Source organism: Nerophis lumbriciformis, linkage group LG15 (assembly GCF_033978685.3).
Source record: "Nerophis lumbriciformis linkage group LG15, RoL_Nlum_v2.1, whole genome shotgun sequence".
NCBI classification, from domain to species: domain Eukaryota; kingdom Metazoa; phylum Chordata; class Actinopteri; order Syngnathiformes; family Syngnathidae; genus Nerophis; species Nerophis lumbriciformis.
Genome location: NC_084562.2, coordinates 5,477,460 through 5,497,491, shown reverse-complemented (window position 1 = coordinate 5,497,491; position 20,032 = coordinate 5,477,460). Strand labels below are relative to the sequence as shown.

Below are 20,032 nucleotides of genomic sequence, written 5' to 3'. Positions count from 1 at the left end.
TGCGTGTTTTTAACCATATCAGTTTTGAAGAAATCATTGACCAGGGAGACAAAAAGTAAGTGATCAGAATAATAGCTTTACACGGTCTATGCGAGGAAATGGACTCCAGTTTTGTAGATGACATCAGACCAAGAGGGGTCGGCATATTGAGTCTGGCGACGGAAATGGGGCATTCCCAAGTATAGTTTCTTTATCTACTAAATACTCAAAAACGAATTAGTATGATGGGAAATGACTTCTTGATTCCTATCCAGGAGCAAAAAATACATCAAGCGCACTTCTTAGTGAAATGATGGTCATCTGGACAGTATGGGTCCTTTAAGTGCATTAAACGGTATCACCAAAAGAATGTGCTAAAGGGATGTGTTTGTTCCTATGATAATGATAATTGGATTTTTCAAAGTGCCTATTATTCATTCCTGCGACAGTCTGGTGTCAATCGTGGGTTAGCTCCACAGCCATAATTGCCTTGGGGAAGACTAACAGAAACACGGCTACCAAGTTGCACCACCGGCAACTGCGACCAACACCAAACATTCATTCAAGTTTATAGTAGACACCAGTGTGGGCGGCACTGGAAGCAAAGTGGGGGAAGGACAATCAATACGCACGAAGAATTTAAGACAAAAACAAAATGAGTACTGAATGTTTTGAAGCTGCTGTTAGTCAAACCTTCAAACAGAAAGGTCTCATTCCAGTGGGGGTTCAGATTCTTCCTCTTGACTTTGGTCTCCAGTTTGTGCTTCTTGTCAGGCAGCAGGTAGAGTTTGACAAACGGATCCGAAGTGCCGGAGAAGTCCTTTGCGGGCAAATCCTGGCCCTTAAGAATTTTGACAGTGAGGGTGGAGTCCTGGAAGCTGTAGCCAACGCTGAATTGAATGCGACCCAACTTCTCACACACCGCACCCTCGTGTTCGTCTTCTTCTGAGCCTGGAGACAACTGTGGGAGACAAAGTTTTATTTTATCAATCCATCCATCCATTTTTTTTCTGGTCTTAAGCCGACAGGCATCATTGCATTTTCTACCGCTGATCCTCCTCAGGGTGATCTGGGACCTATACCGTGAGACTTTGGGAAAGAAATTGGGGTCAGGGGTGCTGCCAGGGATTTGACTTTGAGCCTTAGCAAAAAAATCGGACTAATGTTCTACCGCTTTTTATGGCATTGATTCCTAACCACTGAAATGATCTAATTGGAGACTCTTAACTGATCGTAGGTGTGAATGTGAGTGTGAACAGTTGCTTGTCTATGTGTTCAATGATTTCAACTGGACTCCAGTTCACTTGTCACCCTGATGAGGACAAGTCGTTTAGAAAGTGTGGAATAAAAAGTACTTCTCATCAGGGGTTTTCAAAGTGAAAATGTATACCTCCCAATTGGAGGACTAACGCACTTCGAGGGGGGGTTGGAAATGACCAAAAACAACATTTGAATCTGCAGTTACACATTAATCCCACCAGGTGGTGACAAAAGCTGGTGAGTGAGGCGAGACTGCGAGGTCAGAGGTAGTTTATGCAGTTGTGGTCAAAAGTTTACATACACTTGTAAAGAACATAATGTCATGGCTGTCTTGAGTTTCCAATAGTTTCTACAACTGTTATTTTTTTGTGATAGAGTGATTGGAGCACATACTTGTTGGTCACAAAAAACATTCATGAAGTTTGGTTCTTTTATGAATTTATTATGGGTCTACTGAAAATGTGACCAAATCTGCTGGGTCAAAAGTAAACATACAGCAATGTTAATATTTGGTTACATGTCCCTTGGTAAATTTCACTGCAATAAGGCGCTTTTGGTAGCCATCCACAAGCTTCTGGTTGAATTTTTGTTTCATCTGACCACATAACTTTCCTCCAGAAGGTCTTATCTTTGTCCATGTGATGTCAGATGAAACAAAAATTGAGCTGTTTGGCCACAATACCCAGCAATATGTTTGGAGGAGAATAGGTGAGGTCTTTAATCCCAGGAACACCATGCCTCCCGTCAAGCATGGTGGTGGTAGTATTATGCTCTGGGCCTGTTTTGCTGCCAATGGAACTGGTGCTTTACAGAGAGTAAATGGGACAATGAAAAAAGGAGGATTACCTCCAAATTCTTCAGGACAACCTAAAATCATCAGCCCGGAGGTTGGGTCTTGGGCGCAGTTGGGTGTTCCAACAGGTCAATGACACATGTCAAAAGTGGTAAAGGAATGGGTAAATCAGGCTAGAATTAAGGTTTTAGAATGGCCTTCCCAAAGTCCTGACTTAAACATGTGAACAATGCTTAAGAAACAAGTCCATGTCATAAATCCAACACATTTAGCTGAACTGCACCAATTTTGTCAAGAGGAGTGGTCAAAAATGCAACCAGAAGCTTGTGGATGGCTACCAAAAGCGCCTTATTGCAGTGAAACTTGCCAAGGGACATGTAAGCAAATATTAACATTGCTGTATGTATACTTTTGACCCAGCAGATTTGGTCACATTTTCAGTAGACCCATAATAAATTCATAAAAGAACCAAACTTCATGAATGTTTAGAATCTCTAATTAGCCTAACAAACATATTTTTGGTAGGTAACCGGAAAAAACATGCAACAACTTGCACACAGTCAAGCCCTTGACCTCCCAAATTTAATAGCAACATGCTAACGACTCGCTACTGTGCTGCCATGCCGTAACCCTTTTTAAAATGTAACAAACAGATGGTATGTTCTAACCCTGATTCAAGGTGACAGGTGATGGTAATGTAACACGATAGCAATCAAGTTTCTAATCAGGATTGGCTCTTGAAAATGTCTGTATTGATCGTAAACGTAAACTGGCTTAATGTCTTGTCACATGGCCAGTGTCCACTGCGCTGAAGGGCAAGTGTGCATGACTGTGTTGCAATGACAGGATGATTATCTGTTGCTACACTGACCCTCTGACTGATGCAGGTGCAGCCTGGAGAGCGGCAGAGAAGAAATCCAGTTAAAATGTGGAGTCTGTTGGGAGTACAGCTGTGGGCGTCGCTTAAAGAGCAGGCCCAAATATTCAATGTCCACTTCCCATACTTTTCACGCAAATTCCAGTCATTGCTGTTTGACCTTATTCTCAGTTGCTGAATGTGATCACTTTACATTATTCATTCATACACCCAAAATAACTCATCCAACACACACACACATTTCTGCATGAGCTATTTTCTATTCCTCAGCGCCAACCAGAGGTGGACGTAAGTCAGTGTTGTTGCAAGTCTCAAGTAAGTCTAAAGTCTTTAATACCAAGTCTCGAGTCTCAAGAACTGTAAGTCCAAGTCTTTAATACCAAGTCTCGAGTGAAGACAAGCCAGGTCGAGTCAAGTCCCAGGTCACTAACTTGATATTTTCGAGTCCTTTTCAAGTCATTGTTAGGTATCTATCGAAGTAATGATCTGCTGTATCTGTCATATACATCTAATGCAGGGGTCACCAACGCGGTAGCCCGTAAGAACCAGATGAGTAGCCCGCTGGTCTGTTCTAAAAATAGCTCAAATAGCAGCACTTACCAGTGAGCTGCCTCTATTTTTTAAATTTTATTTATTTACTAGCAAGCTGGTCTCGCTTTGCTCGACATTTTTAATTCTAAGAGAGACAAAACTCAAATAGAATTTGAAAATCCAAGAAAATATTTTAAAGACTTGGTCTTCACTAACTGACAAAGAAACAGATAACAGATTTGGTGTCCAGTTCAAAGTGTGACATGATTTATTTAAAAATTTGAGAGTTGACTTTTGTATTTTACATGAGTTATTATTTGTACAAACATGGTGCAAAGTAATTCATGATTTGTTAAAAAATGTTAGTGGCTAGCTAGTTAAAATGGGATATTGTGATTTCACAAGACTGTCTTAGAAGTGATCATTTGAAAATGTTCAATTTGAAAAATGTGCACTTAGAGAAAATATAAAAATAAAGTGTTGCATATTGATATTTATCTGTTTATATATATATGTATTGTGAGAAATCATTAAGATGATCAGTGTTTCCACAAAGATAATTATCATTAATTATTAATAATAACATAGAGTTAAAGGTAAATTGAGCAAATTGGCTATTTCTGGCAATTTATTTAAGTGTGTATCAAACTGGTAGCCCTTTGCATTAATCAGTACCCAAGAAGTAGCTCTTGGTTGCAAAAAGGTTGGTGACCCCTGATCTAATGCATTTGGAGTTGTTTCACAATCTTAATTATAATAAAACTTAGTGTCGATAAAAAGCTTCTACGACTTTGGTTATCATTGTCCGTGCTTTAATTAAAGTTAAAGTTAAAGTTAAAGTTAAAGTACCAATGATTGTCACACACACACTAGGTGTAGCGAAATTATTCTCTGCATTTGACCCATCACCCTTGATCACCCCCTGGGAGGTGAGGGGAGCAGTGGGCAGCAGCAGTGGCCGCGCCCGGGAATCATTTTGGTGATTTAACCCCCAATTCCAACCCTTGATGCTGAGTGCCAAGCAGGGAGGTAATGGGTCCCATTTTTATAGTCTTTGGTATGACTCGGCCGGGGTTTGAACTCACAACCTACCGATCTCAGGGCGGACACTCTAACCACTAGGCCACTGAGTAATCTCATCGTAATAACGAAGGCACAGACGTGAGAGTCACCACACACAAGACTGTCGTCACTGGCGGTTTAACATAAATAATAGGGCGCTAAACGGCCAAACTGCGATTAGGTAGTGACCAGTCCAGGGTGTACCCCGCCTCTGAAATTACCTGGGATAGGCTCCAGATTACCCACAGTATAGACACACTAGGTTATTTCTATACAGGGGGAAAAATAACAGCATACTTATGAACAAAATACACATAGATTTAAAAAATATGTGATATATGATAACAGGAAGTCCATCCATCCATTTTCTACCGTTTATTTCCTTCGGGGCCGCGGGGGGCGCTGGAGCCTATCTCAGCTACAATCGGGCGGAAGGCGAGGTACACCCTGGACAAGTCGCCACCTCATCGCAGGGCCAACACAGATAGACAGACAACATTCACACACTAGGGCCAATTTAGTGTTGCCAATCAACCTATCCCCAGGAAGTACTCCTTTAAAATAAGAAATAAAACCACAATTTAATTTATATAATTTTTTTTTTGCATCAATACCACACATTCAGATGTTGACCATTAAATAAACCACATGGAAATTGGCTCAAAAATGAACAAGTTAGAATTTATTTTCATTGTAAATGCGTAAATGCATTGCATTTCGGGACCGTTGCCCTAACCAAGATGGCCGCCACATAGACACGTCACTGCAAGCTGCTCCAGCGCCTGTTCTGACAAATCTATGGGGGGGTTCTGGTTTCATTCCTTAAGGAGCAAGTCGTACAGTGGTACCTGAACTTATGAGTACCTGAACTTATGAGTATTTTGAGATATTTCAAACTGTTACCCTGCTTTTTGTTTTACTTTAAGTTGCTAGCATAACTTGAGTTACGAACCAATTAACACGACTAATTGTTTTATTCTCCCAATTTGCACATGCAGTTATTGCAGCGCTTGACTGGAGTGAAGTAAACATTGTGCATAAAATGTAAAGCTCAGTCAATTGGATATTTACATTTCGTGTCAGAATTAACAAGGCATAATGACCGACTTACTACAATTGAACTTAAAAATTAAAAAAGTCATTGAAGTTACTGTTGTGCCTGTCATCAGTTATTTAAATACGCTATCTTTGGGAAAAAAAAAGGCACAGACTGTAAGTCATACTTGCCAACCCTCCCGAATTTTCCGGGAGACTCCCGAAATTCAGCGCCTCTCCCGAAAACCTCCCAGGACAAATATTCTCCCGAAAATCTCCCGATTTTCAGCCGGAGCTGGAGGCCACGCCCCAGGACAGCCTTTTTTCAAGGGAGGACAACAGGGTGACAAGAAGTAAACCATCCAGACTAGAGATAAATTGTATTATTATGTTTATCTTACCTAAAAATAAATATATTTATTAATTTAAAAAATTTTTTTTTTTTTTTTGCTAAAAACATCAAAATTAATTGTATTTTTATTTGTATTTTTTCCGACTCCTTATTACATCCAGCCATAGAATTATACATTCAAATAAACACATTTGAAATAATTAATTTTAAATTATCATAATAATTCATTTAAAATGACCATATTTAATAATTGCTTGTTTATCAACAACTTTAGCATTTTATTAATTACATTTTGAAGCTCTCAGAAGCCAAGTTATGTTATATTCCTTAATATTTATTTGTGCAAGTTTGAAGTATCAATTATCTAAACACAGTTTTGTTTGCATATTTTCAGGATGTATGTATATATATATATATATATATATATATATATATATATATATATATATATATATATATATATATATATATATAAATATATGTGTATATATATATATATATATATATATATGTGTATATATATATATATATATGTATAGATATATATATATATATATATATAAATATATGTGTATATATATATATATATATATATATATATATATATATATATATATGAAATACTTGACTTGGTGAATTCTAGCTGTCAATATACTCCTCCCCTTTTAACCACGCCCCCAACCACGCCCCGCTTCACCCCGACCACGCCCCCCACCTCCCGAAAACGTAGGTCTCAAGGTTGGCAAGTATGCTGTAAGTCATGTCAGTGTCAGTATCCAAATACTGACTGACAGGACTTTCATCCACCCTTCTCCCGACATTAGTCATCTGAGATACTTGGATAGTTGGATGAGAGAGATGAAACAAACAAAAAGTCTATGTGCACGTATTACAAGGCTGATAATAAAAAGAGTATCATCATTAAGCAGAGGTGGATTCTCCAGCCGCACCATGGAGCCCACATAATTACATACTGTCATATTCCCATAGCACCCACAGCGACGCGTCTTCTTTGGCCGACCAATTACTGAAGTGGGCTGCATGAGGCGCATGTCCCCCTCATCTCAGGGTCTCGCTTGAGGGTGATTATGGTAGGTTTCAGCAAGCAGCAAGGCCATAACTACCTGTTATGCTCCACAGGTGGGTCACTTGTCTTGGGGGATTTGTCATTGTTGTCATAAATATTGTTATTTATTTGCCGTACTTACAATAGAGACACAATGGTTGGGAGATTCTTACTGACAAATCTGTGTGCAGATGAGTCATGGGATGTGGAACAATTAGGACATACTGTATTTTCAAAGACCAAAGTAAGGGTCCGAAGCTGTCCATAGTTATTTTAAGAATGTTTTAATTAATTTGGCCACTTGGAGGCAGTAGATACGAGCGTGTAAACACAACATTGACATAATTTCATATATTGGTTATGAATGATGGAATTGGGGGTTAAATCACCAAAGTGATTCCCGAGCGCGGCCACCGCTGCTGCTCACTGCTCCCCTCACCTCCCAGTGGGTGAAACAAGGGCATGGGTCAAATGCGGAGGGTAATTTTACCACACCTAGTGTGTGTGTGACTATCAGTGCACTGCAAAAGGTCAGTGTTCAAAAACAAGAAAAAAAACAAGAAAAATTAGGAGTATTTTATTTGAACAAAGCAAAATTATCTGCCAATAGCACAAGAAAATTCGGCTGGTCAAGACTTTACAAAACAAGTAAAATTAGCTAACCTCAATGAACCCAAAAATACCTTAAAATAAGTATATTCTCACTAATAACAAGTGCACTTTTCTTGGTAGGAAAAAAAAAAGAGAGACCTTTTTGTTCAATATGTTGAAAAATATTCTTAAATGAATTAAATGCTAGTGCCATTATCTTGATATAATGATATGCGCTCGGCATCATGATTTGATTTTTTCATGCTTGAAGTAAGAAATTATTACTTTAAAGGGGAACATTATCACAATTTCAGAAGGGTCAAAACCATTAAAAATCAGTTCCCAGTGGCTTATTTTATTTTTCAAAGTTTTTTTCAAAATTTTACCCATTACGCAATATCCCTAAAAAAAGCTTCAAAGTGCCTGATTTTAACCATCGTTATATACACCCGTCCATTTTCCTGTGACGTCACATAGTGATGCCGATACAAACAAACATGGCGGATAGAACAGCAAGGAATAGCGACATTAGCTCGGATTCAGACTCGTATTTCAGCGGCTTAAGCGATTCAACAGATTACGCATGTATTGAAACGGATGGTTGTAGTGTGGAGGCAGGTAGCGAAAACGAAATTGAAGAAGAAACTGAAGCTATTGAGCCATATCGGTTTGAACCGTATGCAAGCGAAACAGACGAAAACGACACGACAGCCAGCGACACGGGAGAAAGCGAGGACGAATTCGGCGATCGCCTTCTAACCAACGATTGGTATGTGTTTGTTTGGCATTAAAGGAAACTAACAACTATGAACTAGGTTTACAGCATATGAAATACATTTGGCAACAACATGCACTTTGAGAGTGCAGACAGCCCAGTTTTCATCAATTAATATATTCTGTAGACATACCCTCATCCGCTCGCAGATTTCTTTGACTTTATCGTTGGAAATGCATCTGCTTTGAGTGTCGCAGGATATCCACACATTCTTGCCATCTCTGTCGTAGCATAGCTTTCGTCGGTAAAGTGTGCGGAACAAACGTCCAATTTCTTGCCACTTTTGCATCTTTGGGCCACTGGTGCAACTTGACCGTCCCTGTTCGTGTTGTTACACCCTCCGACAACACACCGACGAGGCATGATGTCTCCAAGGTACGGAAAACAGTCGAAAAAACGGAAAATAACAGAGCTGATTTGACTCGGTGTTTGAGAAAATGGCGGATTGCTTCCCGACAACGTGACGTCATCGCTCCGAGAGCGAATAATAGAAAGACGTTTAATTCGCCAAAATTCACCCATTTAGAGTTTGGAAATCGGTTAAAAAAATATATGGTCTTTTTTTCTGCAACATCAAGGTATATATTGACGCTTACATAGGTCTGGTGATAATGTTCCCCTTTAAAAAAGTAGTTTTATACTTGTGAGTGTTGATGACACAGCTTTGCAACAGTTGATATTCTAGTTTCACTCAATATAGGTCATCAAATCTCAGCAACAAGCTGTAATATCTTAAAACAAGTAAAACACTCTAACATAAAATCTGCTTAGTGAGAAGAATTATCTTATCAGACAGAAAATAAGCACATATCACCCTTATTTGAGATATTTAATCTTACTTAGATTTCAGTTTTTGCAGTGTGGTACTTTAACTTTAACTTGACTAAGCAAAGTATTTGCCTCTCATAATCGCCAATATATACAGTATGTTCCTCCTGATAAGGGCCACGTGGGCAATAGCCCAGGGCGGCATTCTCTCGGGGGCGCCAGAAAGATGAAGGGGAAAAAAAAGATTCATATTTATTTGTGCTTAGCACCTGTAGTGCTCACAGGTGAATACAACCAAAGCAATACAAGACATGAAAGTTGATAACCACAAGTCAACATCTCTGCCAATGTAAACAAAGAAGAAGAATTATAATTAGCATGATTGCAATATTGCGAAGCCTTGAAGGCAGTGACGGTTTCTGGCATTAGAGTTCTGCATTATTAGCCCGCAGGGCAAAGGAAAAAAAGAAAACATGTTCCGTGAAGTGATTTTGTGTCCTGTCAATCAGTAGTGGATAAAACGCACATGCTCTACTAGGTTTACACTGGTTTGGAGTGGCCAAGGGAGATATGTGTGTGTTCAAGTTGAAGAACCCAGCAGGGGGTCTCGCCCAGAGCTCCATTGAAGCTAGAATTGCCACTGGCTCTCTTTTTAAAGCTTCAAATCACAGGTGTCAAACTCAGATCTGGCTCACCATATCATTAACTGTTTACCAAATTTAGATTTGCATGCAATCACATACCTTCTAAACATTGTAAATATTTCATACTGCAAACATTTGTCTTTGTTATCAATCAATCAATCAATCAAAGTTTATTTATGTAACCCTAAATCACAAGTGTCTCAAAGGGCTGCACAAGCCACAACGACATCCTTGGTTCAGATCCCACATAAGAGCAAGGAAAAACTCAACCCAGTGGGATGTCAATGAGAATGACAATGAGAAACCTTGGAGAGAACCCTGCCCCCTCTAAGGGAGACCGGATGCAATGGACGTCGAGTGGGTCTAGCATAATATTGTGACAGTCCAGTCCATAGTGGATCTAACATAATAGTGAGAGTCCAGTCCATAGTGGGGCCAGCAGGAGACCATCCCGAGCGGAGACGGGTCAGCAGCACAGAGATGTCCCCAACTGATGGTTGAGGTGCAGGCAGCATACCCCTTCCCCTTCGAGCTTTTCTGGATTAAATGAAATTCTTTTTTCCAATCATTTGGGAACTTGCAAGCGTATTTCTTCTTCTTACTCGTCGTCGCCATGTCTCTTCTTCGTTCTTCTGCTTTGTCTCCTTCTTGTTGTGTGTGCAGCTGTGCACTGAGCTCCAAAAGCCGTAGATGTTATTGTAGCGTCCCGGAAGAGTTAGTGCTGCAAGGGATTCTGGGTATTTGTTCTGTTGTGTTTATGTTGTGTTACGGTATGGATGTTCTCCCGAAATGTGTTTGTCATTCTTGTTTGGTGTGGGTTCACAGTGTGGTGCATATTTGTAACAGTGTTAAAGTTGTTTATATGGCCACCGTCAGTGTGACCTGTATGGCTGTTGACCAAGTATGCCTTGCGTTATCATTAAACCAGTTAATTGATCATACAACGTGTTAGCATTTCTTGACATCTTCGAGTAAAGATCATTGTTAAACCCGTCCAACGCTACATTATTATGTGACTGGGCCGGTACGCTGTTTATATGGAGGAAAAGCGGACGCCTGGACAGAATGCGGCTGTTAAGGGGTGAAGGTTTCAGGTGAGAGAGGACGTTAAAGGCAGTGTCTTTAAGGCACGTCCCCAATTTTGTTGTCCGGGTGGAAATCGGGAGAAATTCGGGAGAATGGCTGCCCCGGGAGATTTTCGGGAGGGGCACTGAAATTCGGGAGTCTCCCGAGAAAATCGTGAGGATTGGCAAGTATGACTTATGCTGTCTTTGAGTTCAAGTGGAGTGATCATTCGTTTTTGGCGACACTATTCATTAAGTTGAATGTTGCTGTTTGTTACTGGATACTTTCTAATACGCTTCAGCCTTGGAGACTTTGTATCTGTAAGTAATATGCAACTATAATTATGTGATACTTGTTTATATTGACAAATGTGGTCTTTTAGACTGCAACAGTGTTCAATTAAGGACACTTAATACGTATGTCTAGCTTGTGTGCTATCGTGTGCTTAGCTGTTGTGTAGCTGCTAGCTCCTAGTAGCCTACAGCACAGCCTACCATGTTTACCTTTTGTACGTAACTTCACTAAAATACAAGAAAAGACCAACCTTGTCTGCATATTGAAGGATATTTAGACGTTAACTGCCCAGCTTTGTAAAGACGCTGCAGGACTGTTGGTATCAGAGTTTATATCAGAAATTGTAGATGCAAACTAATACCATCTGATAGGCTCTACTTGTTTTATATGCTTGTCACTTGTACTAATTATTTTGAAGCAATTTATCCATAATAATGTTATACATTTAACTGCCATATGGCCCTCTAAGTCAAGAAAACAAATTTGAAACCCCTGCTTTAAATGCTCCAAAAGTATGGAAGTAATATTGAGACCACAGATGATGCGCTAGCTGTTCAAAGTCGGGACCCGGGGTGGACCACTTATCTGTGCATCAGCTGGGGACGTCTCTGCGCTGCTGACTTGTCTCCACTCAAGATGATCTCCTGCTGGCCCCACTATGGACTGAACACTCACGCTATTATGTGAGATCCACTATGGACTGAACACTCATACTATTATGTTAGATCCACGATGGACTGAACACTCACACTATTATGTTAGATCCACTATGGACTGAACACTCATACTATTATGTTAGATCCACGATGGACTGAACACTCACACTATTATGTTAGATCCACTATGGACTGAACACTCATACTATTATGTTAGATCCACGATGGACTGAACACTCACACTATTATGTTAGATCCACTATGGACTGAACACTCATACTATTATGTTAGATCCACGATGGACTGAACACTCACACTATTATGTTAGATCCACTATGGACTGGACTCTCACACTACTAACTAGATCCACTCGACGTCCATTGCACCGGTCGCTCAGGGGGCGGGGGTTCCCACATCTGCGGTCCCCTCCAAGGTTTCTCATTGTATCCCATTGGGTTGAGTTTTTTCTTGCCCTGATGTGGGATCTGAGCCAAGAATGTCGTTGTGGCTTGTGCAGCCCTTTGAGACACTTGTGATTAAGGGCTATATAAATACACTTTGATTGATTGATTGATATTGTAGCAAAACATTTTGCAAATGCGTATATCAATCTCCGTGTCTGTAATCTGATTAACGTGTCCGTGGACTAATTTGTGTGTCTGTAATCTCTGTGTGTGTAATCAGATCCGCGTGTGCGTGTTGTAATTTGTGTGTTTGCATTTTGATATGTGTGTGTGTACAAAGAAATATGTTTGTCCATATTTAGATCTGTGTGTGTAAAAATTTTTTGTGTGTCTGTGTATTCTGATTCGGGTGAAGCAGGAACCCTGAATCTGCTTTGCCGTGTAAGATTTGTGTGTCCGTGCAGCAATAAGAACACGTAAAAAGACAGCAACGTCACATTTCACCACTAGTCGGCGCCTTGCAACCACTCATGTTATTCTGTGTTGAAGTCAACAGAGTTCAACTCTCAGTGACACACACGCTGAGAAAACATAACTTGTTCACAGAAAAATTACTGATAATTTATTTGAAGAGTACAACAATACTTCTGACAACTAAGGTCCCTTCTACAATAAGCCGGCTAAGGTTATCCAGGGTAAATCCCACCTAATCATATCCTTGTCCACACATACATGATGGTCGTCTAAGACCATCAAATCCACGGGAGCGCATTCTCGTTGTCTCTCCTTCGACCAACGGACAAAGTTTTTCGGTAAGTAGAATCACAGATGACCCGGACATTGGAAAGTTCTCTTGCCATCTGAGAAGTGTTGTATCTCAAATAGCTGCAATGACTTTCTCTTAAGGTATTCATGTGTGATTTCCACAAGCGTCTGTACATACGGAATGACTCGCCTCCATATTTCCAGTGATTAGCTCCGAGTTATGAAACTGCACTATTATGAAGCTGGCTGTGGCGCGTTCTTTCTGATGTCACTTCCTGTGTGGGGCAAACTCAGTTTGTAAACGATCAATGAGTCCATACAAAGCTAAAAGCTGGAGATTCAAGAAATACACGGCGCATTTATCCGTGTAAAAAATGATCCAAGGAGGGGAACCTTAAACGATGGTTTAGTGTGGCCGAAACGGGGCTTAGGCTAAATAATTATTCATTTAATGAGTTATCCGGCTTAATGTAGACAGGGTCTAAGTTACTGCTTAAACATAAACTTTTACTTACAGCAAGTGATCAAAAGTCCATTGTTGTACACTTCAACACAGAATAACATGAGTGGCTGCAAGGCGCTGACTAGTGGTGAGTATAGGGAAATGAAAGGTGAAGTTGCAGACAGACAATTTATTTTTACGCGTTCAGATCGCTGCACGGACACACAGGTCTTACACGGCAGAAGTGTCGCAAAATTCATGTGTAAAAAGACAGCCAGTCACGGTCCTTGCGTCACACAAATCTGAATACAGAGATACACACACACACACACACACACACACACACACACACACACACACACACACACACACACACACACACACACACACACACACACACACACACACACACACACACACACACACATGCACATTCTTACATTTGTTACCTCCTTGAGACCTCCAAAAAATGCCTACCTCTGTAGGACCACCCTTTCTAGATATATAAAGATTTGTATTTACAACATTAATAACATATACATACTATGCACATATAAAATAGCTTGTTGTGAAAAATTTGTTGGAATTTCACAAGCAAAAGGTCGCAATTTCACCATAAGAAAACATAAAAATGTTGGCAATATTATAATAATAATCAGAAATTGCATTTGGCAAAATGATGACAAAAGTCATCATTTTATTTAAAGAATGTCACTGTTTTACAAGAGCAACAAAAAAATTGGCAATATTGTGATAAAAGTCAGAATTTTATATGACAAATGTCACCATTTTGCATTAAAAAGTAATAATTTCACGTAGAAAAGTAATACTTTTACAAGAAAATAATGCAATATTACAGAAACAGAAAGAATATGAGAAATTGTTCCCAATTTTATAAGAAAAAAGTCGACACATTGTGAGAAAAAGACTGCTTTTAGAAAAAAAAAAAGTTTTTTGAATTTTTTGTGGGGAATGGTTTTTAATCTCCATTATTTACTTCAAATTATTACAGTATGTCTCTAAATACATATTTAAAAAAAAACTATTTTAACTTAATTTTGGCCAAAGTGGACACATTTCAATTTCTTGCACACACTTATTATTACATATGTTGGCCAGAAGGGAAGCACTTCAAATTTTTACACACATTTGTTATTTCATATGTTGACCAGACGGAGAGCACTTTTAAAAATGACACACAGTCAGTTTGAAAAATCCCTCCCTTTTGGGACCACCCTAATTTTGATAGATTCCACCACCAGGGGTGCAAATGAAACATTCTCTATAAAATGCAATGGTTTTCCGTATTGGGACCATGATTTCGGTCCTAACTTGTTCACCGGTCCTTATATGGAAGGTACTTTTCCTTGTTGATGTCTCAAGAATGGTAGAAATACAAGAACACACACACACACACACACACACACACACACACACACACACACACACACACACACACACACACACACACACACACACACACACACACACACACACACACACACACACACACACACACACACACACACACACAGAAATACAGACAGACAGATTTGTTTTGTACACAAACACAACATACGAACACATACATTAAAACACGCACATGTGTATCTGAACACATGTACACACCGATTGAGGTACAGACACACAAATCAGTACACAGACAAATGAATCGTATTACAGACGCACAGATTGAGATACACAATTGCAAATAGTTTTGCTACAACAATACTTCTGACTGGTACATTATGTGCTGTTTGAATATTCCATTATTTTAATTACCATCGTTTTCTGTAGTAATGTTGGAAGAATTGTCACTTCAGTTGAACATTTTTGCTTGTGTCACATTTGTTGCAGCGACCGCTCCCAGTATTTATTTGCATACACATGACCAACCAAGCAAGTGTAAGAAACATTTATACATCTATTTCCAACCGCAGTGTTTATGTGTAAGATAGCATACTTCCTCATGCATACATTAAACAAATGACTGGACAATATTCGACATTTTGCAGCCAGTCAATGTGTTTTGCACAATAATTCAGTAGGAAATAGGCCAAAAGAGTCATCACTACACTGTATAATCTTAATGAGGGGACTATAGTACATTCTCGCAACATGAGCATTACTGTGTGCAAGAAAAACTACACGGTTATATATATGCACACAATGTCAAGTTCTGCCACTCCATAAATATGGTCAACATGCTGTACTGTAATGAAATCTCTATCTATGATAATAACAACAAAATTACATCATTTGCCATATTGTAAAGGGGTTTGTTCCAAGTAACCCGTAATAAAAAATAACCCCTCAAACATTTATTTTGAGTGGTTTTATTAAATATGTAAAATATACAGTACACTTAGTTTCATTGAGACAATTTAAAGGGGAACATTATCACCAGACCTATGTAAGCGTCAATATATACCTTGATGTTGCAGAAAAAAGACCATATATTTTTTTAACCGATTTCCGAACTCTAAATGGGTGAATTTTGGCGAATTAAACGCCTTTCTATTATTCGCTCTCGGAGCGATGACGTCACAACTGCCATTTTCTCAAACACCGAGTCAAATTAGCTCTGTTATTTTCCGTTTTTTCGACTGTTTTCCGTACCTTGGAGACATCATGCCTCGTCGGTGTGTTGTCGGAGGGTGTAACAACACGAACAGGGACGGATTCAAGTTGCACCAGTGGCCCAAAGATGCGAAAGTGGCAAGAAATCGGACGTTTGTTCCGCACACTTTACCGACGAAAGCTATGCTACGACAGAGATGGCAAGAATGTGTGGATATCCTGCGACACTCAAAGCAGATGCATTTCCAACGATAAAGTCAAAGAAATCTGCCACCAGACCCCCATTGAATCTGCCGGAGTGTGTGAGCAATTCAGGGACAAAGGACCTCGCTAGCACGGCAAGCAATAGCGGCAGTTTGTTCTGGCAGACGAGCGAGCTAAACCCCCTGGATGTCTTGGCTCAAACCGTCCCTTATTCCACCAAAGATGATCAAGAGAAGAATATCGACCCTAGCTTCCCTGGCCTGCTGACATCAACTCCAAAACTGGACAGATCAGCTTTCAGGAAAAGAGAGCGAATGAGGGTATGTCTACAGAATATATTAATTGATGAAAACTGGGCTGTCTGCACTCTCAAAGTGCATGTTGTTGCCAAATGTATTTCATATGCTGTAAACCTAGTTCATAGTTGTTAGTTTCCTTTAATGCCAAACAAACACATACCAATCGTTGGTTAGAAGGCGATCGCCGAATTCGTCCTCGCTTTGTTCCGTGTCGCTGGCTGTCGTGTCGTTTTCGTCGGTTTCGCTTGCATACGGTTCAAACCGATATGGCTCAATAGCTTCAGTTTCTTCTTCAATTTCGTTTTCGCTACCTGCCTCCACACTACAACCATCCGTTTCAATACATGCGTAATCTGTTGAATCGCTTAAGCCGCTGAAATCCGAGTCTGAATCCGAGCTAATGTCGCTATAGCTTGCTGTTCTATGCGCCATGTTTGTTTGTATTGGCATCACTGTGTGACGTCACAGGAAAATGGACAGGTGTATATAACGATGGTTAAAATCAGGCACTTTGAAGCTTTTTTTAGGGATATTGCGTGATGGGTAAAATTTTGAAAAAAACTTCAAAAAATAAAGTAAGCCACTGGGAACTGATTTTTAATGGTTTTAACCCTTCTGAAATTGTGATAATGTTCCTCTTTAACCATTACAAGCAGTGACTTCAATTGCACCCCCTTTTTGCTTTCTTTTTTTTCCACCTCATTGTGGTTCCTAAATGCTGATGCTGCTAAGGCGGCAGCTTAAAGAATCCACCAGAAAGAAAAAAAAAAACACTGGTGTGCTCTTTCACCTGAACACACACATTTATAACTTTGCCAGTTACATTTTTGAGAGCCTTTTTGATTGACAAGACACAAAAACACCTCATGGTGCAATTATTATTATTTTTTTGTAACAGTTGTTAGACGTCACTATTTCATTAAAGGGGGATATGATGATTTCTCTACATTTAAGACACTTCCTTGTCACCTCAGAAAAAAACTTGGCTCTCCAAGAACCACCGCAACCTACTCAGTGGCCTTGTGGTTAGAGTGTCCGCCCTGAGATCGGTGGGTTGTGAGTTCAAACCCCGGCCGAGTCAAACCAAAGACTATAAAAATGGGACCCATTACTTCCCTGCTTGGCACTCAGCATCAAGGCTTGGAATTGGGGGTTAAATCACCAAAAATGATTCCCGGGCGCGGCCACCGCTGCTGCTCACTGCTCCTCTCACCTCCCAGGGGGTGATAAAGGATCATGGGTCAAATGCAGAGAATAATTTCGCCACACCGAGTGTGTGTGTGTGACAATCATTGGTACTTTAACTTTTTTAACTTTATAATGACAACAATAAAATACAATAACATAGTAGCCCTAATTATTAGTTAAAAACAAGGCAGAGGTTTTATTTAACTTTTTGGCCAATGTAACAGTACACGCAGTTTGAAAAGTAACACTGTGTTTGAATATAGGAAAATAAAACACTGTGCTGTAATCAAGTGATTCTCTGGCATACCACTGGATGAAGCCCACTAGTGGTACGCACACCACAGTTTGAGAATCTCTTGTCTAGACCAGGGGTCGGCAACTCAAAATGTTGAAAGAGCCATATTGGACCAAAAATACAAAAAAATAATCTGTCTGGAGCCACAAAAAATGAAAAGCCTTATATAAGTCTTATAATGAAGGCAACACGTGAGGCAAGTGTCTATATTAGCTATATTAGCCTACTATCAAAATGACTATGTGTCGCAGGCTGAAGCAAATCTTCGTTGACAGATATGTTTTAATTTAATATTTATTCTACACATTTTTACAACATTAGAAACCATTAGTAAATCAGAGGTTACTCAGAAGGTGAGAAAACTCCTGGAAATGACTGGCTTTTAATGGCCAAAGGTACAAATATGTGTGTCCAAGTTAAAGGGAACGGCAGGCTGTCTTCTTCTAATGGATTTTTATACAATCTTTGGCAAGCTGGGTAATGTTTGCAGTGGTCTGGAACAACATGGCACACTAACAACTATCTGAAATGCAGCCAATATTACATACAGATAATGTGTCATGCACAGAGGACATAAGTAAAGAATATTAAATGAGCTCAAATATACCTACAAATGAGGCATTATAATGCAATATGTACAAACCCCGTTTCCATATGAGTTGGGAAATTGTGTTAGATGTAAATATAAACGGAATAAAATGATTTGCAAATCATTTTCAACCCATATTCAGTTGAATATGCTACAAAGACAACATATTTGATGTTCAAACTGATAAACATTTTTTTTTGTTGCAAATAATCATTAACTTTAGAATTTGATGCCAGCAACCTGTGACAAAGAAGTTGGGAAAGGTGGCAATAAATACTGATAAAGTTGAGGAATGCTCATCAAACACTTATTTGGAACATCCCACAGGTGTGCAGGCTATTTGGGAACAGGTGCGCGCCATGATTGGGTATAAAAACAGCTTCCCAAAAAATGCTCAGTCTTTCAGAAGAAAGGATGGGGCGAGGTACACCCCTTTGTCCACAACTGCGTAAGCAAATAGTCAAACAGTTTAAGAACAACGTTTCTCAAAGTGCAATTGCAAGAAATTTAGGGATTTCAACATCTACGGTCCATAATATCATCAAAAGGTTCAGAGAATCTGAAGAAATCACTCCACGTAAGCGGCAGGGTCTGGAAATCAACATTGAATGACCGTGACCTTCGATCCATCAGACGGCACTGTATCAAAAACAGACATCAATCTCTAAAGGATATCACCACATGGGCTCAGGAACACTTCAGAAAACCACTGTCACTAAATACAGTTGGTCGCTACATCTGTAAGTGCAAGTTAAAGCTCTACTATGCAAAGCGAAAGCCATTTATCAACAACATCCAGAAACGCCGCCGGCTTCTCTGGGCCCAAGATCATCTAAGATGGACTCATGCAAAGTGGAAAAGTGTTCTGTGGTCTGACGAGTCCACATTTCAAATTGTTTTTGGAAATATTCAACATCGTGTCATCCGGACCAAAGGGGAAGCGAAGCATCCAGACTGTTATCGGCGCAAAGTTCAAAAGCCAGCATCTGTGATGGTATGGGGGTGCATTAGTGCCCAAGGCATGGGTAACTTACACATCTGTGAAGGCACCATTAATGCTGAAAGGTACATACAGGTTTTGGAACAACATATGCTGCCATCTAAGTGCCGTCTTTTTCATGGACGCCCCTGCTTATTTCAGCAAGACAATGCCAAGCCACATTCAGCACATGTTACAACAGCGTGGCTTCGTAAAAAAAGAGTGCTGGTACTTTCCTGGCCTGCCTGCAGTCCAGACCTGTCTCCCATCGAAAATGTGTGGCGCATTATGAAGCGTAAAATACGACAGCGGAGACCCCGGACTGTTGAACTACTGAAGCTCTACATAAAACAAGAATGGGAAAGAATTCCACTTTCAAAGCTTCAACAATTAGTTTCCTCAGTTCCCAATCGTTTATTGAGTGTTGTTAAAAGAAAAGGTGATGTAACACAGTGGTGAACATGCCTTTTCCCAACTACTTTGGCACATGTTGCAGCCATGAAATTCTAAGTTAATTATTATTTGCAAAAAAAAAATAA

At 39.8% G+C, this 20,032-nt stretch overlaps 1 protein-coding gene across 2 annotated transcripts in view; it reads right to left on the bottom strand.

Moving 5' to 3' along the window:
- LOC133615993 (synaptotagmin-7-like) overlaps positions 1–20,032 on the bottom strand; it is a 464,522-nt gene that overhangs the window by 13,224 nt on the left and 431,266 nt on the right. For both annotated transcript variants that reach the window (XM_061974950.1, XM_061974951.1), the window contains one exon: positions 673–940. In XM_061974950.1, the coding sequence (XP_061830934.1) occupies positions 673–940 (268 nt within the window). The remainder of the gene's footprint in view (positions 1–672; positions 941–20,032) is intronic.